The sequence below is a fragment of the Lepidochelys kempii genome, chromosome 4 (assembly GCF_965140285.1).
Source record: "Lepidochelys kempii isolate rLepKem1 chromosome 4, rLepKem1.hap1, whole genome shotgun sequence".
Lineage (NCBI taxonomy): Eukaryota > Metazoa > Chordata > Testudines > Cheloniidae > Lepidochelys > Lepidochelys kempii.
The window spans coordinates 34772482-34799858 of NC_136383.1; the positions used below are offsets into that span (position 1 = coordinate 34772482).

At 38.1% G+C, this 27377-nt stretch overlaps 1 protein-coding gene across 17 annotated transcripts in view; it reads right to left on the bottom strand.

Annotated features, from left to right (window-relative positions):
* CAMK2D (calcium/calmodulin dependent protein kinase II delta) overlaps positions 1-27377 on the bottom strand; it is a 271589-nt gene that overhangs the window by 68760 nt on the left and 175452 nt on the right. For 9 of the 17 annotated variants that reach the window (XM_073340957.2, XM_073340966.2, XM_073340952.2 and 6 more), the window contains exons 5-7: positions 14228-14293; positions 11451-11523; positions 4302-4404 (exon numbers count right to left, since the gene is read on the bottom strand). In XM_073340957.2, the coding sequence (XP_073197058.1) occupies positions 4302-4404; positions 11451-11523; positions 14228-14293 (242 nt within the window). Of the gene's footprint in view, positions 1-4301; positions 4405-10389; positions 10463-11450; positions 11524-14227; positions 14294-27377 lie in introns of those variants that run through there. The other 8 variants (XM_073340953.2, XM_073340965.2, XM_073340950.2 and 5 more) reach the window with 2 other exon arrangements.

Consider the following 27377-nt stretch of genomic DNA (forward strand, 5'->3'; position numbering starts at 1 on the left):
TGCTGGCATAAATCTACTGACTTCAGTGCAACTCTGCCAGGAGAGAATTTGTCCCTCACAATACACAGAAAAAGATCCTGATGGGTTCAGAGCTATAAGTAGTATTTGTGAGTCACTAAGTGCTGGAAAATCCACCAGATAACAAAAGTTCCACTGGAAATTGGGAGAGAGAGAAAGTTCAACATATTATTACTATGCAGAGCCCTGCAAGTTCAAGTTCTTCATTGTAGGGCTAGCTATGGGTAGATCTACAGTAAAACCAAAGATGTGACCGTAGCTTAGATAGACGCACCCGTGCTAGCTTTAATCAACCTAGCATGGCTAAAATGCAGTGACGTTACAACAGCACAGGCTTCAGCATGGGCTGTACAAGCCTGCCCAGAACCTTGGGTACCTACTTGCATTGCTAGCCCACACTGAGACATATGCTGCTGCAACTTCACTGCTATTTTTAGTCATGTTCACTAAATTAAAGCTGGCATGGGTATGCTTATCTGAGCTGTAATCAGTCCCCCCACTTTCGATTGCAGCGTAGACATACCCTATAGGAAGAATGGCACTTGACATGCATCAGAAGGAGTTGCTTCTTCAAAGGCTCATACATCATGCACAAATATTCAACACTGCATTTAATCAGGCATGATCCATGCATGTTCCTTGCAAAAACCTGAACAAACACTCCTTGCATCATGGGCTTTGGACTTTTACCAGTATAAAGTAGCAGACTAGGGCCTAACTCTGAACTCATAGCGGTGTAAGTCAAAAGTAACTCCATGAAAGTCAATGGAAAATTAAGCCCAAATTATATACTACGCAAGGGCTTTGTAGGTGGAAAAAGAGGGGATTTAAAACATTATTAGAAAGGGATGGGGAAAAAAAATTACAAAACAGGCACAGAACCCTTCATCTCCAAATAGAAAAACAAATAAAAATTGCTTTGTTACAACATGCTGCTTTCCTCATTCCACTGCTAACAGCTGAATCCATACCAAAGATATTTGAAAACAAATCCATTCACACTCTCTTCCCTACAACTCCCCCACACTTCCTTTACCAAGATGGGGAAGTTTTTAACAGCTGGATGAAGGTTTGAATTGGTTCTTTTTGTAATTCAGAACCACTTTGTCCTTCCCTAATTTCAACAGCACCACAGTGTTGTTTGATTAAAGGGTAATACTGGGCCTATGCTATTCTTACTGCCTTGGCACCAGAGGCCTTGGACACTTACCACTTTGGTTCCATTTTTAAATTATATAATAATGTTCATTTTTCACTAACCTACGCAGCAATGTACAGAATTTCTTACATTATACCCTTCTTAAAAGTTTTTTGCGTCAGCCCCCGCTGAATTACTTGTAGCCCAAAACATTTACTTTAAATGCATCACAGCTGCATAGGATCAAGTGCAGAATTTATTTTTATAGAGACCCACAGGAACAGCAAAATCCTGGGCACTCTTCTGAATTCACCCTATTACTGAAATACCATTTAAAATATCTTTGAAATTATTATCTTTATTATGACATTATCTTTGAAAACTCGTGGCGAACCGGGGAAGTCCCGGATGACTGGAAAAAGGCTAATGTAGTGCCAATCTTTAAAAAAGGGAAGAAGGAAGATCCTGGGAACTACAGGCCAGTCAGCCTCACCTCAGTCCCTGGAAAAATCATGGAGCAGGTCCTCAAAGAATCAATCCTGAAGCACTTGCATGAGAGGAAAGTGATCAGGAACAGCCAGCATGGATTCACCAAGGGAAGGTCATGCCTGACTAATCTAATCGCCTTTTATGATGAGATTACTGGTTCTGTGGATGAAGGGAAAGCAGTGGATGTATTGTTTCTTGACTTTAGCAAAGCTTTTGACACGGTCTCCCATAGTATTCTTGTCAGCAAGTTAAGGAAGTATGGGCTGGAAGAATGCACTATAAGGTGGGTAGAAAGCTGGCTAAATTGTCGGGCTCAACGGGTAGTGATCAATGGCTCCATGTCTAGTTGGCAGCCGGTATCAAGTGGAGTGCCCCAAGGGTCGGTCCTGGGGCCGGTTTTATTCAATATCTTCATAAATGATCTGGAGGATGGTGTGGATTGCACTCTCAGCAAATTTGCGGATGATACTAAACTGGGAGGAGTGGTAGATACGCTGGAGGGGAGGGATAGGATACAGAAGGACCTAGACCAATTGGAAGATTGGGCCAAAAGGAATCTGATGAGGTTCAATAAGGATAAGTGCAGGGTCCTGCACTTAGGACGGAAGAACCCAATGCACAGCTACAGACTAGGGACCGAATGGCTAGGCAGCAGTTCTGCAGAAAAGGACCTAGGGGTGACAGTGGACGAGAAGCTGGATATGAGTCAGCAGTGTGCCCTTGTTGCCAAGAAGGCCAATGGCATTTTGGGATGTATAAGTAGGGGCATAGCGAGCAGATCGAGGGACGTGATCGTTCCCCTCTATTCGACATTGGTGAGGCCTCATCTGGAGTACTGTGTCCAGTTTTGGGCCCCACACTTCAAGAAGGATGTGGATAAATTGGAGAGAGTCCAGCGAAGGGCAACAAAAATGATTAGGGGACTGGAACACATGAGTTATGAGGAGAGGCTGAGGGAGCTGGGATTGTTTAGCCTGCAGAAGAGAAGAATGAGGGGGGATTTGATAGTTGCTTTCAACTACCTGAAAGGGGGTTCCAAAGAGGATGGCTCTAGACTGTTCTCAATGGTAGCAGATGACAGAACGAGGAGTAATGGTCTCAAGTTGCAGTGGGGGAGGTTTAGATTGGATATTAGGAAAAACTTTTTCACTAAGAGGGTGGTGAAACACTGGAATGCGTTACCTAGGGAGGTGGTAGAATCTCCTTCCTTAGAGGTTTTTAAGGTCAGGCTTGACAAAGCCCTGGCTGGGATGATTTAACTGGGAATTGGTCCTGCTTTGAGCAGGGGGTTGGACTAGATGACCTTCTGGGGTCCCTTCCAACCCTGATATTCTATGATTCTATGATCTCAGGATTAAAACTCACCCTGATTATTTTTTTTTCCTGATTTGCCAGTTGTTTTTGCCATTAATACACAACTTCATTCTGTATTATTTTTGATCAAGTCCTGTTGTGCTGGCTTGACCAGTTATATGCAGTGGTGATATTTAGGTCCCCAATGCAACTCTGTGTCTTCTGGATTTTGGAAATCCACTATAAAACAGAGTGGGATTTAAAACACTGGACTAGTTAATAAGGACACTGTTATGCACAAATGTGTACATATGTACCCAACTCTTCAGACACTCAGCATGGCTAACCTACTGCTTTTGTTCTGTTACTCTGACAGCAAACTCCAGGTTTTTTACTTAATTTTTAAACATAGTTTTCCAGCTACTGTACATGTGAATGGTATCTGCGACAACCATTTTGTGCTATATTGTTCCTTTGGAGTCCTAATTATTTTTGGTTTATGCTCGACATATGTTGAGTTAAAAACACCTTATTCATACATACCTTAGTATTTTTTTAAAAACTGAGAATAAACTCTTTTTCTCGCTTTTATTTATTTTGACCTTCAGGTAATGACAATAATGAATTTGCAATCTGCAGATGTTTTCTACATTAAATCAGGCCTGGATGAACTGATTGATTAGTTATCTGGGGGCTGTATTATCTTTTCTGAAGCATGAAGGGGACAATGCATGTCCCCCATCCCTAGTGATCCTACTCCCCTCGCACACTGTGTGTCCACCTACTACCCTTACCGTGGATCTCAGAATGTGTGTAAAGAGCTCTGCCTGACCCCTTCTTGCATGATCTAGAGGATACAATTTGACAGTGTATATCTTCCTTCGGGGGGGTTGGGGGGGGAAGGATTTAGGAGATGATTTGAAGTAAGAAATTTCTCTTTTTGAAGTCATAATCGATGCATTTGACTCCACCCTTCGATATATCTTTGTGCCTCCTACTGAAAGTCAATGGGACTTAGGTTTCTTAGTCCCTAAGTGATGTCTGCAAATGGGACTTAGGCTCCTATGTCACATAAGTGCTTTTAAAAATTTTACCTACTGAGTTTTTAGCAAGATGCTGAGCTCCCCAGACTCTGCCGAGGTAATAAGAATTCAGGATGCTCAACACTGTGCAGGAAGAAGCCCAAAGTGAAGTAAGATGTAGAAACTGAATTACAGTACAAACAAAACAGCCAACCACCACATATTCAACTCTACTATGTATGATTGTCCATTATTATTATTAGGGTGGGAACAGGAAGGGTTGGGAGGATGGGCAGAAATGTGAGGTTAAAGAAACAAAAAATAGAAGAAGGTTCACTTACCAAACCAAGCCTGTTGTTCTCCTTGAACTTCTATAGCCAATCCGAAGTCTGCCAATTTTACAGCTGCTCCCTTGGATTTGCTAGCTAAAAGTAAATTCTCAGGCTTTATTCAGAGAGAGAGCAAAGAGGAAAGGGGGAGAGAGGGGAAATGAGATGAGAACACATCGTAAGTAACTTTTTTCAACAGTTACATTTTCCAGTCCAGTATTCAATGATTGGCAATACTGAAAAGTACAAAACTATTTATAGAGTGAAGAAAACAAACCATGCATTTCCCCTTGAATATTACAGAAACCTATGTCTTTCATTCATTCTAAAGGACCACCTGGCCTGCAAATGGCCTTCCCAATCCTGCATGATAGCAAGACGAAAAGAGATGTGTAGACCTACTGAAGAGATTATGGGGATCTGTGTGATCAAACTTTGTGTTTGGCATCTGCCTTTGTGACACAAAGCTGGCAATCACAATTTACCTACAAAAATGTTGCTGGGGAAAATATAGGTTGGGTCTGATCTGCATGCAGAATTTTTGCAGGATCAGTATATTACTCGCTGCAACATCATAAATGTGCTTTGCGTCATACAGCAATAACAGTAAGAGTCATGATTTTTTTATATATATATATATATATATATTTAGAGAATGGATATTAAATAGATTATATAGTGCAATCTCTTCAGCATGGGAACTGTACCTTCTGTGTTTGCACAGTGCCTCGCATGGTCTGTGTTACCAAAAATAGCAACAGCAAGGATAGTAATAATAGCTACTGTTATTGTTGTTGCTATTTGTCATCACTTTTCAATTACAAGTTAGATTCTAGGAAACAGCAAGAAATGACTATTTTTAACCAAATAAATGGTTTTGAACAATTGCTGTACACTGAATATGAGAGTCTTTTTGTATGGGTATATCTACTACTATTGGAAATGATCATTCATTTAGACAGAACACTATTAATGCATGCTTATGAGTTTCAGAAGAAACCGGAAAAGAATGGCTGAAGTATTTTGATGAGGTATTTTGTAAGTAAGGTACTTGGATTTGTTTCTAATATGAATTCAAATGCAACATTAACTTTACATATTTAAAACAGACGCTAAGGAAATGCAAAAGTTAGCATTCCAAATAGTGTGTTTAGTTTAAAATGCGTCTGTGTATGCTGTTAAACACACCCCTTAGAATATACAGGACATCAATCTTTGCAAAGATAAGGCTGCTAGAGCAAAGTTAAGTTTTGTTAGAATTTGCAGAATATTGTAGAATTCAGAAAAAATATAGCAGAGACACTAACTGTAGGACCCAATATTCTTCCCCTGACATTTTCTTTTTCGCCCTGACATTAATACATTTTCTTTAAAAAAAAGAGAGGACATGCCCTATGTTGGCTTTAATTACTATCTCCCTTCTACAAATGTATCCCACTAATTACCTGAAGCATTTCTTGTGTAGGGATGTTAAAAACAGTACACCAAATCATTACATCTTGTCTTAAAGTGAGGCCCCAATGCTGCCAAGTCTTCAATGTGAGCTTTATTTTAAGCATGTGAGCACCTTCATTGGCTTCAGCTGGACTATACACATGCTCAAGGTTAATAATGTTTGCGAGATCAGGGCCTAAGGCTGTAAGCTTTTTGGGAGAGGCTGTCTTTTAGTATATGGCTGTACAGTGCCTAGCACAAAAGGACCATAATGTGAATAGGGCCTTTAGGCATTGCAGTGATTATTATGATGATAAATAACAATGGCTTCTAACAAGGTTCTTCTAAAATCTTGTTCAGAAGTTTATTATTTTCCTGTCACACACAACTTTTATGAACCAAAAACCTAGCAAAGAACTACCTATTCATTGAATGTTATTTACACCAACAGGTATTTTTCTTTTTCCTTCTTGCTATTTTTGCGGTAGCTGTATCTAAAAAGGTTTAATCAAAAAGTATTTTTTCACCCTCACTGAATTTAAAAATGGTTGAATGAAACTTCCTTGACTTCTCATCTTCTCTCTATCCCCGGCAAAAAATCAACGTTGGGTTGAGACCAAACATGGAAATTCAGTCCTAAAGGAATTAGTCATTTTTAAGCAATTACTAAGCACTGAAAACAAGGGATGGGGATTATATGAAAACTGGTCTAGTAATAATGAAAACTATAATATAACTGGAGCTCTTCAGCAGAGTTACCACCCACCCTCTGGCATTTGTTATGGAAACAGTTAACTTCCAAAAGAAATATGAGAAAGTCATCTAAACGTTCGCCCCATATATGCTAAATCTTACCAATTATTATGTTAAAAACTGTGACATACACGAGATTCAGTCAATACATTTATTTAAAATAAAGATTAAGGTTTCCCAGAATAAAATGTAATCTATTTTTCACTTGAATTATTTCCATCTATTTAAATCACAGTACCCCCAATATTTAAAAAATAATGTTAAATGTTTCTTTAACTTTGACATGTTTTATAAATATTAATATAAACAATGTCACATTGTCTGTTATTTCCTCATACCTATTTCAATGTATAGCTAACATTCTTAGAGATTTTCAATCAAACAGAGAGAAATTTGCAGTAAACAACTTAAGGCAATTGATGGTCCTATTTGTTTGTGATCTTCAACAATCCAACACAGTGAAATTTCATGCACTACCAGTTGACACACAAGTCCTAATTCATGAAGCACATACCCTATTTTGAATGGGATCACATTGTGAAATGGTATAACTCTTCCCCCCCCCCTTTTTATACAATTAGAAATCTGTAATCTCCCTATTAAATGGGATTAAAGTACGGTAAGCAAATACCATTGTCATAAGATAATAAGTATGTTTCAATAAAAAAAGAAGGAGCACATTTACTCCTATGATAAGAGCAACAGCCTTCCAGGCAGTATAGTGTGGGACTATGTCCTTAAAGAACATGCACCTGCCAGTTCAGAATAACAAGAAACACACTAGATATTTATCATGCATGAACTTCAAATGACTAAGTCATATATGCATAACTGGAGAGGAACTGGGAGATTTTACAGCATAATCTTGTGTATCATCCATGAAACTAACAAATCAGTCTGGATCAAAAAGTTGCACTCTGCACGAAGAAAGTCTGGCTGCAGTCATGCATGTAGAAAAGCAGTGATGATTTTAAAAGTTACTTGTAAATAAATTAACACAGAGCTGAGTTTATGGCTTGTGTGTGGAAATGTCTTTATTCATAAAGGTTTTGTGTGGGGTTTAATATATCTGGAGCCTGATCTCGAATATTTTTTTCACAATGGGAGTCTGTGGGGGTTGTTAATCACCTTAGATTCTCAAAAGAAACATGGCCGCTGATTGCCAGAGCCAATGTAACTTAGATCTTGAAATTTCTACATGCAAGAGTTCTGTGAACTATGTGAAAGAAGACAGCCATTAGTAAGTGTTTTTACCAGCAATTTTAAAAATCCTATGAGACAGTTTTTTCTGGATTGGGTTCTAGATCCATTCCAATACACCAAGGTTCCCAAACAGTGTTCCATGGAGCACTTCCTGGTGGTCATATAGTGCCAGATCACGTCTTCATTTCTAGCTGCTCAACTGCATTAAAAAAGAGCTAGAAATATATATATATACTTCCCTAAAATGAAGCTAGATCATCCCTCTCACACCAAATGGGAAAGGACATTTTGCAAGTATGCTGTCAGGATATGGATAGGGTTTGAGGAAAAGATACTTCCAAACCCTCACAAGGCCAAGACCATCCCCCCTAGTTGCCTGGCCTCCTACAGTTCTAAGTAGCCTCTCCAGGCTTCCTTGCTGGAGTTTCACGAGATCCTTGTGTGGAGAGAGTTGTAGAAAACTCAATATGGCCCTGGAACATATTCCCTTCTCTGTGTCACTTCCATGAGGGCAGTAGGGGGCTGATTTTCAGTTTCCTCAAGTTTTCATCTTGAAAATGAAATTATTTCAAAATTAAGCACTAATGGGTGATAGGAACAAAGTCTCTCTACTGCTTCCAATTCATTCAGGATTTGCCAAAATAAAAAAAAATCCACAAGTGGGCTGGGGTGGAGAGAGCACAGTTGGGTTACATAAGGGATTATTCTTTTTTCATGCATCTCTAAGAAAATGTCACTTTATATGAACGGTACACCAAACCATTCCTTATCCTCTCAGTATATATAGCTACACACCAGTTTCTTTAACAGTGGATTGTACAGTATATACAGTGTGAACGGGCATCTTTAAAGCAGCTGGTCAAATTTCATATCCTTTCATTTAAAGCTGGTGCTGACTGAGACATGTGTTATCCAGCTGCTGAGAAGGATTTGTAGACTGGACAGAGACTTGGCATTGTAATGTTGTCCAAAATATGAAATATGGAGCTCCATAAGAGCAAAATGGAGGATGCTGACTATGCTTTCGGAATCCACCACGTCCCCTAGGTTTTCTGATTCGTGTTTTCCTGCATTACAACTCCTTAGATTTATCTAGTGTAACATTAAGGAAATCTATAAATAAAATAAAGTAACTATACAGCTCTTTGCTGGGGGTCAGAGACGAGGAGAGGGAAGACAACATTTTGATCCCGGTTCTATCATTGGTGATGAAAAATCTCAATCTGGAAAGGAAATTCCACCTCCTTATAATAAAATTCCTTGATCAAAGAGAAAGGCAGTTGGCAGTACGGGGAAAACAGAGACAGAGAGTGAGTGTACTCAAATGAAGGATTGGGTGAGACCTACAACTGCCTTCGGCTATAAGGATGCCACCTTTTTATTTCCTTTTCAAGGGGAACCCATTATTCAGATAGTTTCCATTAGCCTTCTATATAAACAGACTAACTGCATCTAGGATCTTGGAGACTGAGTGTTGTCTGAGTTTAGTTTTTCTCTTCTTTTGTATGAAGAATGAGAAGTTAGTACCTGTGTTTTTATAGACAGACAATCTAGCTTGTCTCTAAGAGTATGTCTACATTGCAACTAGACACTTGCGGCTGGCCTGTACGAACTGACTGAGGCTCGCAGGGCTTGGGCTGTGTGGCTGTTTAATTGCAGGGTAGACATTTTGGCTTGGGCTATAGCCTGAGCTCTGGGACCATCCCATCGTGTAGGGTCCTAGAACCTGGACTCCAGCCAAGTGTCTACACTGCAATTAAACAGCCTCTTAGCCCGAGCCCCGTCAATCTGAGTTAGATGGCATAAGCCAGCCATGGGTTTTTAACTGCAGTATAGACATATCTATGAGCCATCCAGGAGCAGAAACTTCAACCTCTTTAGTTCCATCTCAAACTTGCACCAGATGTGAGAGGAATTTGATGTAGCAGTTATCTCCAGTCATTTGGAAATATATGTAGTTAAGACGGGTAATATTCCTCTTAGCAAAGGGAACTTCTTTTCCAAAATTCTATTCTAAATAGTACCACCACTCTGGGAAGAACTCTAACCTTAAAGAACTTTCTGGTCAGAAAACTGCAGCAATTCCAGCTTTAAACAAAGGTGGCCTGTAGCACAGTCATCAGCCACAACAGGAAATAGAAAAGGGTAGGCCTTGGTAGCAGCGATCTCAGGATGGCCATTTACCACTAGGCCATGTGGCCTGCATGTATTAATATGCTTCTCAGGCAGCTCTTTCTAAAAATGGTTTGAAAGTCATATTCATGTTACCTCTGCTGCCCCCCTACCACCCCAGACAGCTCTGGGACGACAGAGTGGCATACTGTTTATGTAATTACATTACGTGCTCAAATACTTGAAAAATAACTTTTTTCCTTTTCTTCTCTGTTACTAACAGATGTATAGATAATGACAATCCCTTAGTAGGTTGAGAGGATTTTAGAGGTTCACTCCTATTTTTGCCACTGAGGAGGGAAAGGAAAATATTTACAGTTTCACTGGACAAGTTTGGTAACCATAATTGCTTTTTAAATTGAAATTCTATTAAACAGCAACAATTTGTTCAATTAGGTTAGCTATTCCAGTTCGGTAAAGTCTACAAGCAAGTTTATGCAAAAAGACATGCTCATTTCTTCTGCCTTTACATGCACATCTGCAGCTGAACAGTAAGTAGGAGCTGTGTGGTGAGATCTGCTCCAACTGTATTACTCACCTTCAAGTCCCGATGGACTACTCCCATCTGATGACAGTGTAGCACAGCCTCCAGGATCTGCTGAATGCAATGACTGCATGCAAACACCAGGGGGCGTGTGTTAGTTCCAAGCTTACACTCACTGTCTGTATACCCTCAGCGAGACTGGGTTAAAGTGCAAAACTAGCAAACAACTGAAGATGTTTTTACACAACCTTCAGAAATGTACACACATCACTCACACAGAGCAGCTACTATCTCAGAAATACCATGCCAGGTGAAGGCTTTACCTTATTTTAACCCATTTTGATCTGTACTTGGCGTTTGGAAGAAGGAAGGTCAACGTGGACTCCACTTGATTTAATGGAGAAGTCCTGTTAATGGGGATATGCTATTTCGGAGATTACTGTATTTTAAAAATGCAACAAGTACTGATACTGAAAATGTGTTGATAACATCATTTTTTAAAAAGTTATGTTAAATATTTAGTGGCATTTGTTCCTTTTCCTCCCTTACTTCCTGAGAGCTCTCTGTTGCATTAAAAATCATAGCAGCCATTAAGGTAAAATTACTATAAGTAATGTATTTTAGATAAATTATTAACTTCTCATGTTTTAATTTAGTTGACAATCATCTCTTGCCTGAGAGTTCGTCATACTCTAATGGAGCAATGTGTGACCAGTTGTTCTGCTACTGCAACCCATGGTCTCAGAACAGAAGTGGTGTTTAAATCTGCAGGCTGACATACATCACAGCCAAAGTGCAACTCCAGATGCATACAGAATGATTAATGAAATTCCTTCCAAAATATAGTATCATACCAACCACGTTCAACTAGGTGGGATAAATCCAACACCTTGGAAGCTTACAGGTTTCAATCTTAAAGTAATTACTTCCCCTTTTGCCATGATGTATGTTAGGCCTGTAGACTTGCAAACTGGAAAGAGGTTCATGCATTATTTATTCAATTAGTCATTTTGAGGGTGAGGAGGATAAGCAAGGGAACATCTCAGCCAACCCACCCTCTGCCCTTTCAAAGTAAAAAAAAACTCTTATCCAATTTATGGGCACCAGATACTGACCTTCAGGTCTCTGTGAACTATGCCATTTAGGTGACAATGATTAACACTTTCTAGAATCTGCTGTATACAATGACTGCAAAGATACAAGGGCAGAATGGAAGGGAGAACATTTTAAAGGCACATAATCACATCAAATGCAAAATAAAAAAAAATTAAAAAAAATATAAGGAACAAAAACAGAGTTACATTTCCTGACAAATCTTAATTGCACATGGAACTGGAACAAAACAATGCTGAATATAAAAATATTTCCAGATCTAAAACAAACAAAAATAAAACAAACAAACAAACAAAAAAAACATTTAGCATCTAAAGTGTGATATCATCAGACAGAACAATTTGTGTAGTGTTTTCATTCAGCAGCACGGAGATTTTTAAAGAACATAACAAATCTTAAAAAAAACAGAAAAAATTTGGGAGGGCAGTGAAATCCTTAAATGGTTTCTGATATACTTTCTGAGAAAGTTTATATTCTGACATCAATATTAACACACAAGTGTTGAAATAAGGAAATGAACAAAAATGAAAAGATACAGAAGAAACAAGAGTAAAGAATTTAAAAAAATAAACAAGAAAAAACAAAACATTTATCATTTTGAATATAATGGTTTCTTGTAGAAAGTATTAATGGGAAAATAAATGTAAATGTTTCAATAAGGAAGTATACATTTTCATTTAAAACAGCAGTGACAACAATAATTTGGTTAGTAGCCACGTGTAAAATGGAAATCAGCATTAAAGGTCCTGAACCAAAATCTTCAAACACGGGTGTATGAATATAGGTTTCTAAATGCGTAAGTGTATAACTAAATGCTGAGAACCCATAGTTTGCATTGAAATAATTACCACTGAAAAATCAGGCCACTTTTATTTAGGTGCTTAAAATATGGAATTAGCAGCATGGTTTTTTATACATGCAATTTAAAATTTTTGGCCAATCTATAGTGCCAAAAAACACAGCGGAAAACTTTGGTTTTCTACAGCAATGGAATGATTTTCAGACATTTTTAGCACTGTTACAGCCAATGAGAAGGGCTCATTTTTACTTCTCATTGGGTCGAAAATCTGGGACTATATGTACTGTACTTGTCAAAGGGCCATGGATTTGATGCTGATCATATTAAATGTTTTTGCCATGAAATTCAGTAGTTAGGGACAGTCATAAATCAGTAAGTAGAGCCCAGTTCTGAAAACCCTTTCTTACATGAGTAGTCATTAACTCACTTAAGTAGTCCTATTGACATTAAACAAACTGCTTGCATGAATAAGGACTACTTAGGTAAGGGTTTGCAGGAACAAGACCTATTTTTATTATAGATCATGCATCTATAAAGCTCATTAGCTATTTCTAAGGACACACACAAACATATACATAGATGTATAATATTCCTAAACACTCCACTTGTTTAATACAGTATATATTTGTATGCACCCCTTTGCATCACATAATAACAACTTTTAAACCAGAATAATCACCTCAGTTTTTCTTTTCTTTAAAAAAAAGCATAACCACTTTGTGGCATTTGGCATCAGCATTAGAAAATGTGACTGTTTCCACAGAACTAAAGAAATTAGAGTATGCAAAAATTATTCAGTCAGCCCTCCACAACTGCTAATCCAATTTTCTCCTCTGCAGCATGTTTTGTCCAGCTTAGTTTTAAATGTCCTGAGCGATCAGGTTTCCTTAGGAGATTATTTTTCAGTCTAATCAATTTCAGTGTCAGGAAGTTTCCTAACATCCTGCCCAGATTTTCCTTTGCTCACCATCATCCCATTACTACTTGTTATACACACTTGGGACACTGCTAATGTTTTCTCTCCATCTGCTAAATGAAATTTAAAGGACAGAATATTTGTGCTGTTATTTTAAACTCTCCCAAAAATGTGTTTTACATAAAGTGACTGTGGTTTAAAAGAACAACCCTTACCATTGTAAAGGACTGATTGAATGTTATATTACTACATGGCATCTCTATGTGATTTGGATATTATAAATATACAGAAGCAAAATATCTCGTTAAATTTATTTTAAAAGGAGTTTTCCTACAAAGTTAGCAATGGGACAAATATGAAGAGGTGCATTAGGGAACCTAATGGACCAGAGTGTTTGCAGATTTGGAAACGTCACGAGGTCAGCAGAACACTGAATTGGGGAAAGGCTATGGTACCCTGGATGCCCCTATCTCTAAAGAATCATGTTAAGATTCAGCCTTTTCTTCTCTTTTTTCAATAAGCAGTTGCAGTTACAGCTAATAACTGCAGCTCCACAGTTTGAGCACTGACAGAGACATGCAGTCACTACTACTGTTTGTTAATGGGGAAAAAATGTATCTCAAAGGAATGAAAAGTTTTTTGGATTCAGAACACTAGTAATATTAAATATGTAGAGCTTTCCAAAATTAATGTGTATTAGAAGCTTTATGTCACATTGAAGTATTATTTCCATTCTACAGATGGGAAAATTGAGGCAGAAAGTATCTTTACTAAGGACACAGTGAGTGTCAGAATCATGTTATGATAACAGGGGTGAAATCATGGTTCTATTGAAGGCAATGTGAAATTTACCATCACCCAAACTGAGCTCAAGCCACTAGACCATGTCTATCTTCCAAATCTAACAAAGCCTTGATGGGAACTATAGATGAAGGCTGAATTGCTCTGTTCTAACTGATGCCAAACACCATAAGTAAACATCAAAATAAGTAAATATGCTAGCATAATTAAAGGTAATTGTTAAAATCTAGCAATAAACAACATTTTAGAAATCAAGCACTTACCTGGCATCTGCTTCACTGTAATATTCCCTTGCAACTATATCCTCAAACAGTTCACCTCCAGTGACTCTGTGAAAACAAACGATTCATTAGGGCCAGAAGCAATGTGGCAAAAAGAGTATCTTAAATTATTATTATGGATCTAGCCATTATTCTTTTTTGTCTGTGTGTGGAACAGGCGGTCATCCTTATTACAATGCCAGACTTTCCCAGCTAAGTTCACAGCTGGTATAAAGCACATACAACCCTATTTATTTCAAGGAGCTACAACAGCTTACATTGGGGTGAATTTGATCTATGACTCATGCCATGCCGGAAAAAAACCACATAAAATATGAACATGTACAGGCTGCAATAATGTTTGTGTATTTATCTTGCGGTAGAAACTGACATAGGATAAATATATAAAATGTAACTAATACAAAGTATATATAAGCACAAATAAGATCATCTTAATTTTGTCATAGAGTTCTTTAAAAAAAAAAAAAGTTCAAATCCAGTCATTCACCAAAAACCCATGAGAGTAAGGACATGTAAATTCATCAAAAATACGTATGAACAATGATGTCAAGTATGTTCTAGGAAAAAGAGCCAACTTATCAAATCAGGGAATGCACCAACAGGTAACACGAACAAACATTCACAGTATACTTTAATGGCCACCAGTTCAACAGAACACTTACGATAGTGTTTAACTTTAAGCACATGAATAGTCCTATTAGAGTCAGGGTGTTTAAAGTTAAACATGCAGTTAAATGCCCTCCAGAATCAGAGCCTTAATTATCAAAAAAAGTTTACTGACTTCTCACTAAGCCATAACTACTAAATTGGCAGGCTCTCTCAGTCTTGGTGAGTTCTGCCCCAGTCACCACACTTGAGAGAAGTTCTGTTCTCCCTCCAGTTGCAGTCCTGAATGACACAGAAGTCCAAAGATATGCTGCCTTCCCCACTGCATCCGTAAAAGGTCCTTTGCCAGCACAAACAGATATCCTGAATTGATTGTTATTCTGTTATAAATACACTACTGTAATCCAAAGGAGTATTTAGAATAATTTATTTTAAATTTTACAAGAAACCTACTTACTTTTACTTGCTTCTGCCCTTTCCACCATAAAATCCCACCTCAGTTTGCATCTCTGTATAGAGCCTAAAAGGACTCCTTGCAAGAAGTCTGAGTTATGTGTATGCCCTTTCTGTTGGATTTTTGGAAAGTCTTGCCTCCAGTGATCTATGCATATAAGGTGATTCCAGGATGCCAAGTCTTCAAAGAGGTCACATTTCATCATAGTACATGAATCAAGTGAAGCCTCTTATAGCATACTGTGTTAGTAAATTGTCAAAGTAGAAATTTTAGCTCTGGGCTTGTCTCCATGTTGTGTTAGACTGCACTAGAGCAGTGTAAACTCCAGTGCACCACCTGATTTGAACATGTTGTGCACAACCTGACCTGCATGGACACTGCTTGTGCACACTAAAAGTTCCCCTAGTGACCATTAATGTAGTCCTGGGTACTATATTAATGCACATTAGGGAACTTTTAGTGTGCACCAGCAGTGTCCAGACAGGCCAGTTAGTGTGCAACACTCCAATGCTCACTAGAATTTAAATCCCTCTTGTGCAAACTAACGCACTGTGTAAACAAGCCCTCTTAAGCAGCAGTGGAATATAAGAAACTTGTATTAAAATGATGGTTTTTCAAGCCACTTAAGTATACTGAACTGCATTTTTCTATTTGCAGAACCTAATTGTATTTTATGTGAAAAAGTAAACAGGTAGTGGGGGCTGAATTCTACAAAACTGCATATTTATTTCTCTATTGCTGTAGTAGTTGCTTGTGGCTAAACATTAGTTATTCAGTACAATAAAAGCAATTAGCTGAGATACAGGAATGAACTACTCAGCAAGGAGTAAAGCCCCCTTTGTTGGGGCAGTTTGTTGCCAATTGTATTTTTATTTTCCAAAGTCCATTTGCTGGTTGGAATAAATCCCCCATATTCGAGGCTAACATATTAGGGACTCTGGAGAGCAATCTACTTCATATAACAGAATATTATTTCATAGCACAGTCTGTAGCAAAAACTGTAGGAGTTACATTACATTCACAGACAGGTTGCCTAATTCTCATTTCTCTTCGTCTTCTACCCTCCAGGTGTTTGTGTTGGTTGTTAAGGCACAAAAATACTTAATAAATGCATATGTTCTTTGGTAGCTCCTGTTACATATATTTTTGTTTGCTTTGTCTTTGGTAAAAAGAAAAGGTTTAATTTTCACTGTAATATAAATGAATAAAAACAAAAAATCCTTTGATCTTGTGCCTCACTAGAACAAACTCTTTAGATCCAAGCAGAAAAGAAAAGAAAAAGCTTTTAATCAAAGCAGTTTTTAATTAAAAAGTACACCAAAATGTTGCTTGTTCTAATCAAAATTGAAGAAAAGGAGAAAACGGCAACATATTTACTGACACTGGATGTTTACATGGCATCCCTAGCTAGTGCTATGAGATGAAAAACAAAAGCAACAAAAATACAGGTGAAATTTTACTGACAGCAAACAAATAGCCAGAAATTCCTGCATTCCTTCGTCTTAAAGAAAAGAATTAGACTCTTAGGGAACCCTCAACATCATCAGCAGTATAACTGGCCATTGATAGGACAATAATAAGCAGAACAATTAACATTAATCGCTCCCTTCCTCTCACCCTGGCAATTTAGTACCAAAGTGGACACAATGTATTCCTACCAATGTGTGGATAACTTTTTTGCAAAGTAAGTCTTATTTCATGTATTTTCAGTTGCAAAACAAGTATGTATAACTGAGAGGGGTCTGAGCTGCCACGCATGGAATTAAGCTTTCCCAAAGATCGGGAGTGTTTGGTTCTGAGGTTCTGGTTGCATCTCTAAAGCAATAACATGAACTTGAACCATGATCCACTGTTTATACATCTGGCTGCTTCACTGACATTGTTTTGTTACGGTAGAAAACTTCCAACTGTCTTATACAGGAATACCGGGTGAAATCAGCTCTCCAAAGTGCTGCTGATCAACTGCAGAAATAATTAAGGTTGATTTCTAAAACCAATTTATACAGAGGAAAATTAAGGCAGCCCATATCTAAAACATTAACTTACTAATATTAGGATCTTCTGTTTAACAATTCCTTAGGGCTTGAATAGAGAAAAACTGAAAGTACTGCAAAGCACTGTGGAGAAAGGAAATACATCATGTATAGACATGAGGTTATGTGCGTGAGGTTGAAGCTAGCTTCCCGATACGGACTAGGCCTCACTCTGTGCAGGTGCAGAGTGTGGCACGCATAAGCAAACTGTAAAAAGGGAGCAAACGTGATTCTCACTCTGCGCTAGAAAGCTGCTGAATGGCTGCCAAGTCACTCCCTGCAGCAATTGAGACCTAGGAGGGAAACACATGGCTAGGGGCAAGGGTCTGCATTTTTGTTGTGTGGACAGTGCCCAGCACAAGGAGGCCCTGATCCAAGGAGCAATACAATACTATACAAATACTATTACTTCTACTAATAAAAATCAGTGCCTCATAATAAAGTTCACACTTAAACCACTCTCCTCAGACATACCTACTGTATTACTAATTTCATCCTTATTTTTGGTGCTGGGTGCTTGATATTTATTGCCTTTCAGTGTGGATGACTATGCATAGCCCTCGACCTTACTTGTGCCTCTGTTTCATTTGCACTGCGCTCGCACTGAAACACAATAACCTTGAACTTCATACTGCATGGTACATAAGGACTGCAGCATCAAGGCCTACAAAACATATTTTGACTTCCTCCTCCCTTCATAATCGCACAAAATCAAACCAATCTGCCTGAAATCTTGCATGTGCCTCCACAGTCCCCCTGAGAAATGACTATGGTTAACAGTCGTGGGGAGAATGCAGTGCAGAGAGCTTTAGAGGGAAGGAATCTGGCAGGGAAGGGCAGCTATATTTCTTCACCTTTCCCACATAAGGGCCAAAGGCTTTTATATTACTATGAAGGCCAGGAAAGGGGAGACACAGAGGATTTCTCTCTTCACTTCCCACAGCAATTAGACAGGCATGGATGTCAGCAGGATCTTTAGGTGCAGGGGGTGTGGTCAGTCATGAGGATGTGGAGAAAGGAGTGAAGTGTCTCCCAGGGTTACGTTCCAGTTCTGTTCCTAATTCTGAACCCACAATATTAATGGAAAGAAACTACCTCCTTATGCTGACAATCCTAGTGTATCATAAACCTACGCATTGACATTCTCTTTTTGTTAAAGGAGCTGTGAAAAGAATAAGCACGCCACTGGGATTTCATTGAAGCCCTCCTTCTGAAAACTGGGTACACTGTTCATGCCCAAGCAGCTGTATTTTCTGGTGTTATTATTGCCGCTAAATTAGTTTTGTTTCAGTGAATTGGATGGAAACAACTTCTCTTTTCGCAGTGTATCTATAAATGGTTATTCAGTCACTTTGGAAGCACAAGTGTAACCCACATGCATACACTGCTCCATTTAGTTGCATAAGTAAGGGAAAACAAAGTAGGGTGGATACACCATTTCTTGTTTTGGGGGCTGTGTGTGTGTACAGATTTACCAGAGCCAGGTGCGATACTCCCTTGTAGGAGCCAGAAATCATGGGTGTAGCCATTGCTAAACATTCTCAGTAACCATTTCAAAGATATATAAAAAGCTTTCATTGCAGGACATACCCATAGTCACCATCTGAAGGCTCAAACAACTGGAGCTCAGTGAGAAGACTACAAAATAGGGAAAGTTGGAGCGAGCCAGGGAGAACTCAACAGCTAAACGATGCAGGGATAAGAGCTGTTCACTGTCTCAAGACTGTGGCAAATCCTTTGGATCCACACAGTGTGCAACCTATCTCACTGTAAACCAGAGAAGGAGACTGGTAGTTATCACTGGTTGTGAGAGTTGAAGACTGTTGCTGCTGATGAGCTGCAATAGTCACAACCATTTCAAATATTGCTTGCAGGTTGTTCATGCTTATTAACCGTTACTTCTTGACAAATTGCGGGTCACACTTTCTCTCTCAGAACTGTAACTCTGTGTAATGTTAAATCTTTGTACGGAAAGGACTGAGCTGTGGCCTGAACTTCTGCAGAGGAGCGGGCTGAAATGGTGGCAGGAGCACTGGAACTAGAAGTGCTGATGTGCTTTCCATCATGTACAGGGTTTACAGGTTTGTACAATGACGCTCAGCACCCTCACTATAAAAACTGCTCCAATGGCAGTGAATGCAGGAAAAGGGAAGTAATCACATATTATATCACAAGCTATAAGCCATATCCTGAACACACAGAGGTCAGTTTTATTGTGATTTAGTGAGAGCAGCATCAGATCCTATATTTTGTGGAACCTGTAGAAAATTACAGATAGGCGCTGTGATTGATTTAGATTGTTCGCTTCAGGCTGGTGACATTAAAAGGGTGATACCATTGAGTCGCCTTGGAATTCAGTCATTGCAGTCCTGGCATCAAGGGGTCTCTATTTAGATGACTCAGAAAGACATGGCAACAAGCTGAGCTGGTATGCACCACTGCAGTTAACATGGCTTTGAGCCAAGAAGTTGTGCTCCTTGGATATTGTGAATGAATACTGTGTGGTTAGAACATGGTCACCTTTCAAGAAGGGTGTACTGGGGTCTTATGGTGAACATCTCCTCTTCCATATCGGGAAAAGTAAGGTGACTATTGGGGTTTCCAAATCATCTATGTAGACATACTGGATGAAGGCTTTTGGGTAATCTGAGAGACTGTGTGAGTATATTTAAGTTAATAGTTATTGTTCATTTAGAGCTGTGGCTCTCAACCTTTCCAGAGTACAGTATCCCTTTCAAGAGTCTGATTCGTCTTGTGTACCCCCAAGTGTCATCTCACTTAAAAACTTACAAAATCAGACATAAAAATTGCTCACTTTCTCATTTTTAAAATACATTCATAAAATAAATCAATTGGAATATAAATATTGTACTTACATTTCAGTGTATTGTATACAGAGCAGTATAAACAAATCATTGTCTGTGAAATTTTAGTTTGTACTGACTTTGCTAGTGCTTTTTATGTAGCCTATTGTAAAACTAGGCAAATTTCTAGATGAATTGATGTACCCCTGGTTGAGAACCACTGATTTAGAGAAAGAGCATTCAGTATTTATTTACATTGAGCTCTTTATAAAAAGTGCTCTAAGTGTATACATGTATATATTCCATATATAAATCTTATTCCTCCCCTTTGTTACTTTGACAATAGTCATAGGTGTTAGTAAAAGTAATAAACCTGTCATAATTTCCATAACCTTCTGATGTGTGTTTGATAACAACTATATAAGGAATCAGTAACCAGGGAGGAGGATGACCTTAACATTGTTCAACCTTCAATAACATGGAGGTCATCACTTTTTCCTGAGTAACTCTACAAAGTAGGGGGTTGGTGGCAGCAAACCAACTGAAAATTATCTTCTAGATTTAAAAAAAAATACAAAAGAACCAAACCAAACCAAGCACTTCTTATGGATGATTTCTGTAAGGTAGAGCTTGTTTTCATTCATGGTTAGATATTCACCAGAGCTAAGACCTATATATTACTTTCATCCAGAAAACGCTTTAATGTTCTTTTACAGACAGATATGATTGAAAAATGGTGTGCTATGTTTGCTCACCAGTTAGGCACTTCTGTCTGTTTCCTCCTAACGAAGTGTCAATGAAGGGAACAATGGTCAATATGGAAATTGCTGGATTCTTATTTGTAAGGATTTGCAAGTTACACTATCCTGCTGTGGCACCAGGTAGCATACACTTTCTAAGCAGGCATGTGTCATGAGTTATTTCTTTACACTGGGTTTGATTTGATTGTTCTGTTCCCAATACATTCTGCACATGCCAGTGATAGCTTTTCTGTTCCCGTCCTCTGTATATAACTTTCTAAAGAGCGCATCGCAGGGATGACATATTAAACGTTTACTTTAAAAACAAAACAAGAGTATTAGTATCATACAGAATTGTCAAGACTCTCTACACCATGTGCATCTTTTCGTGGGAATGCATATGTGGGAACAAGAGGGAGGACTTCTCACATAAAGCTCAGTTACTTTCATTTCACCTTAAAAGAGCAACAGCAGTTAGCAGTTTTTCATTGTTCAGTTTGAGGGCATTTGTATTCAGTGCAATGAATTTTATAATCAGTAAGTCAATTTCTAACATTTGCTAGTGTTAAAGTAGCTTCCAATATTGTCTTTTGTTGTGATCATTTATGAGAGCACATTTACCTCATGTATAGAATGTAAATGCTTAGAAAAGCTTATGCATATCGACGAGTCTATAACAGGAAAAGGCAGGCTCTCGAATTGTTAACACCAATAAAAAATCTCCACAAAATAAACATTTAGGTTTTTTTTTTAATCTCCTTGCTTACACTTGTTATTTACTAAAACAGATACAAGGGGGGGGGAATAGCCTTCGAATTACCATGGCTGTATATTTTTACATTTGTTTGTGACCATTTTTCTTTCTGTGGCAACATGAAGGTTCAGACATTTACCCTAGGCAAATTAGTCTTTTTTGTATTTGTCTTTCTTTTACACACACACACACACACACACACACACACACACCTTCTCTTGAAATTCTACAGCAATGCCAATTCTGAATGTAACAATTGTATTCCAACAAGTGCTCTCTGTTTTAAGACAGGACACACTGAACTCTATGAAAAAGGATCTAATTGACTAATATAAAAGAACCTTCAAGTGGTTCAGCTGTTTCCATTCAGGTACCATAACTCTGCCAGTGCACATGTTGGTAACAGGATTTGAACTAATCTGCCTCACTAATACGGAAAGGTGACTTGTTCATGTTTTTTTCCACTGTAGCATGCAGGTGCTAAATGATCTTGAACAACCTTTATTTCATAAGTCGAGCCTCTTTAGCTAAAAATGGGTGGAAAAGCAGAAAACTTCATGAAGTCCACTAGGGACATCATAGGTTTTATTTATCTGGGAATCACTGATACACTAAGGGAACTGGTAACATAAAAGCTCTAAGAAAGCCAGATATGAGTCTGTTCCCCTTCCACCATTTCTCCTTGCATTAGATTGCCCTATGTGATGTTTCTCTGCATCTACCCACCTCTCTCATCTCACATACATATGGTAATTTGAAGGCTATTATCCCCCCCTTTGTATCTGTCAATGAAATCTATTTTAGTAAATAACAAGTGTAAGCAAGGAGATAAAAATAATTACTTTTCTGTTCCTTTTTTTTATCTATTACAAATGGTCAAAAAATAAAAAACTAGTTTCATGAAAAAAACTGAAATTGTTTTAATTTTGAAAGATTTGACGTATTTCTGGTTTTTAAACATTTCAATACTTTTTTGGAAATTTTTATCAAAAATATCAAAATGGTTACTGAACTTTTTTGTTTACTAGAAACTGTTTTCTGTAAATGCAAATTTTTATAACTATTTTAATAATGTCTACAATAGTGTTTTTGATCAAATTTGCAAATAATTTTTTTTCATTGAGTAAACACTTTTGACTATGTTGACAATATTGTGAAAAAATATTTTGAAAAAGGACTATTTTTGTTGAAAACACTTTTCCTTCAAAAACTTGTTACCAGCTCTGATCTCTACGCTGCTTCAGTTCAACCATAATGTGACTATTGTATTCAGTTTTCTGCATACGCTTTCAACAACATTGAAAACTTTGAGTGCATTCAAAGAAGAGCAACAAAAAAATGTTAGGAGGCTGAAAAAGAGCTACCTACATATAGAATAACTCAGAAATAAATGTTCATTTGTATGCATGTAAGCATATGTATATGTGAGGTGGAAGGGAACAAAAGTAATTTCAGTGACCTGGTATTACTTTGCACCTTGGCTCATGCAACTATCACGTAATCTAGAATGCCCTGTGTCATAAATATAAAGGGAAGGGTAAACCCCTTTGAAATCCCTCCTGGCCAGGGGAAAGCTCCTCTCACCTGTAAAGGGTTAAGAAGCTAAAGGTAACCTCGCTGGCACCTGACCAAAATGACCAATGAGGAGACAAGATACTTTCAAAAGCTGGGAGGAGGGAGAGAAACAAAGGGTCTGTGTCTGTCTATATGCTGGTCTTTACCGGGGATAGTCCAGGAATGGAGTCTTAGAACTTTTAGTAAGTAATCTAGCTAGGTATGTGTTAGATTATGATTTCTTTAAATGGCTGAGAAAAGAATTGTGCTGAATAGAATAACTATTTCTGTCTGTGTATCTTTTTTGTAACTTAAGGTTTTGCCTAGAGGGGTTCTCTATGTTTTTGAATCTAATTACCCTGTAAGATATCTACCACCCTGATTTTACAGGGGGGATTTCTTTATTTCTGTTTACGTCTATTTTTATTAAAAGTCTTCTTGTAAGAAAACTGAATGCTTTTTCATTGTTCTCAGATCCAAGGATTTGGGTCTGTAGTCACCTAGGCAAATTGGTGAGGCTTTTTACCAAACCTTGTCCAGGAAGTGGGGTGCAAGGTTTTGGGAAGTATTTTGGGGGGAAGGACGCGTCCAAACAGCTCTTCCCCAGTAACCAGTATTAGTTTGGTGGTGGTAGCGGCCAGTCCAAGGACAACGGGTGAAATATTTTGTACCTTGGGGAAGTTTTGACCTAAGCTGGTAAAGATAAGCTTAGGAGGTTTTTCATGCAGGTCCCCACATCTGTACCCTAGAGTTCAGAGTGGGGGAGGAACCTTGACACCCTGCATGTGCACATGTGTGCAAGGGCATGTAGGAGACAGAGAAGGACAAGGGTTGTAAACAATATTCAACTTACCCGCACAAGACAGTGATCCTCCTCTGACATACATCAGTATAAATCATGACTTCAATAAAGTCCGTGGAGTTTCAGTGGTATAAAACTGACTTCAGCAAGAGGAGGCTCAGACCTCCAACCTTAAATTTAGCAGTGAACAGTAGTGAATGCCTGCATAGTTAGAGCTAGCATGTATTCTTAAGTGTTTTTTGTCAGTTCCAGGTCTGTTGACACACCTCCCCATGAAAGCTATACTTTTAGGGAGGAGCAGCCCTGGAACAATATCTCCATTGGGAAAAGTATCACAGCAGCAACCACAACCTACTCAATATTATTTTTTGATAGATGTAGGACCCATGTTCCTAGGAGAATAAAAATTCAATTCCTTACCCATGGCACAAGGCAATCACTCAACTATGCACTGGTAGAGAAAAATATCCAAAAACACATGGTCACCAAAATGTTTAAATCCCTGTGCTCAGATTTGAACACTCAACATAGCAAAAATAAATAGGGCACATTATTATGTTACATTAGTACATCTAGCAGGGATCTGCAGCACGATTTACAAGGGGTCCTTCACATTTCTGCATAAATGCAAGTAGGAGGAGTTACACTTGGAAGAACTGTCACTTTGAATTCCTGGATTTCTGTGCAATTAAAATCTCAACCAGTGAATTACAGTAAAATATCTATTGGGGTACTGTTTCATGTAACACAATAGAATAAAAGTGATTTTTTTTTTTTTTTTTTTTTTTTACAATTTCATGCTTAAATGTGAAGATTTAATATAAAATCTTTAGGCAGAAGGGCTCTTTCTCATTTTTAAATTATACTACATCACATGCAAGCTTATGCCAAAGATATACCACCCAAAATGGTTCAGATCAAAGCACGACCGGAATTAGGGTATATAAATGAACCAGCAAACTCTCCTTGCAAATAGCAAATTTATCTAGAACAGTCATTGTAAAGAAATGATCAGATTGTGAAAATTATCCCTTTTCTATTAATAGAACCCCCCCCCCAGTTCCTTGGGTAGGATGCAATTTTAAGGGAATTTATAAAGATATGGTAGTATTTAATCCTACACAGTCTGAAAGCAACTATTAAGATAAATGAATGATTCGGGTTGGGGTAGGGTATGGCAGTGTTATGCCACAATCAGAGATCACTTTAAAAAAAACCAAGTACGTAGTTTCCATACTATAGAAACACAGAAAGGACATTTTTGTGTGATATAAAACATTATAAATCTTTTACCTCCATTAATTTTTCTAACAAGTCACCAAAATGCATTTAAAAGTAGACATTTATAACTGCTGCAAATGATGTAATGTTTCATGTCATCAGTGGATTTAGAGCACCTCTAAAGAAATAGTTATTTTTTAGTTGTAAAGTAAAAATAAAAATAACTCCATCCCCACTAAAACCAAGAATGCAACACATACTGCTCCCACCTTCCAAGAGACCTCACAATCAACCTACCTCCCCACCTTGCAGGATTTCTTTTCTTTTGTTACTCTCTCTGACTCTCAGATGGCATATTTCACAAACATATAAAGACATGTTGCAATCCAGTCTTCTTAAAGAGGACCACATAAACTGAAACACACATTGCCAACTATTTCCCTGAGGTGAGCTGCAAGCCCCTTAGGCTATTCACAGGCTGATTCTGATTGTCTGGTCCCCTATATAACACACACAGGCTCTGCACACTGCAGAAGGCTTGTCTGTCTCTGCAAGAGAGTGTCTCTGACTTTGAAGTCAACAGAATTAATATACATTTGCAGTGGTGTAACAGCAGAATCTGATTCTCTTTTTGTGCTATCCCTACCAAGTTATAGATATGGGGAGCAAAGAGCTATTTGACATTTGTATACTAATCAACTGTCCTGGCCACATGGTACCTATACTTTGCTGAGATACTCCTGTTATACACCCAATATACTGCACAAACACAGCACCTGCAACTACAGTAGATATAGCTTCTAAAAATACATTAATAAAAGGGCTAAACACAAAAAAGCCCCTCTGCCAGAGATGACCCCATGGAACTAAATCTCTATACTGTAGCATATCTGTCTGCACCCATGAACTGACAGAAATAACATTTCACATGGGTGGAAAAATCTGTCCTTCCCAGAGAAAAAATGTGTGACATCAGTATATTTCATTTTGTTTTCACATAGATCAAGTTACCAAGCACTCCCCCTTTACTAGTTAGAGAAATCTAGGAGAATTTAGGAGAACAATATAGGCTCAGCATGGGCAGAGGATATAAACAGCTGCTTTTGGCTAATGTTACCCTTAGTCTCTGTGACAACAACCTTTTGGCAATAGCTTTTGTCTCTACTAGTTGTAATGTATACAATTTGTTAGTGTTAGAATTACTTTATTTCTTAATAGTACAATACATGATAATGAAATAAATATATAGATGCAAAAAGAATATCAACAGGGAGGTGTATGGCCTCAAAGAGTAAACTTTCTTTTTAGAAAAAAGAAAAGGAGGACTTGTGGCACCTTAGAGACTAACCAATTTATTAGAGCATAAGCTTTCGTGAGCTACAGCTCACTTCCTCAGATGCATCACGAAAGCTTATGCTCTAATAAATTGGTTAGTCTCTAAGGTGCCACAAGTCCTCCTTTTCTTTTTGCGAATACAGACTAACACGGCTGTTACTCTGAAACCTTTCTTTTTAGAGGGTGCACAGGATTTTCAGCTTTGCAATTACTGAAATGAAATGGCAATCTGAAGGAGGACTAGTGTTGCTATAATAAGAGAGTTCCTTGATACATGCTGTGCGTTCTGAATTCCACTGGAACAATGTTCAAATGAAGCTGCTTCTCCAGTCTGTAAAAGCTATACATTAGGAATAAAACATAAAGAGAATTCTTCGTCTTTTTCAGGAAATCAGGTTTATCATTCAGCCTAGCAAACAGAGAGCTTTCCTGTAAATAGCAAAAGCTCTACCTATTTACTTTGGTGTTTCCTTTTGCTGACAATTTCCTCCCAGCAAATTTACATTTCAGAATGATATATTCATTTGACTTCCTAAATATCTCATTTGTATAAATTGTGTGTCTGTTAATTAAATCACAATAATGGAAATAAAAATGTGCACTAATGGCAGTGACGTTCAGTGGAGTTACTCTGCCCTTGGGAAAGGCGGAAGTTGGCAAAGCTGTTCAAGGCTGAAACCAGCATTGCACACCTGTTTCTAGAGAGGTAATTACCCCTTTTAGAATAAAATTTGGTCTTGACATTCACCGCACCCAAGAATCTTACAGAGCCTTTTTCCAAGGCAAAAAACGTGGAGGTAAACTTAGGCTAAACCTGGATTGTGGTCAT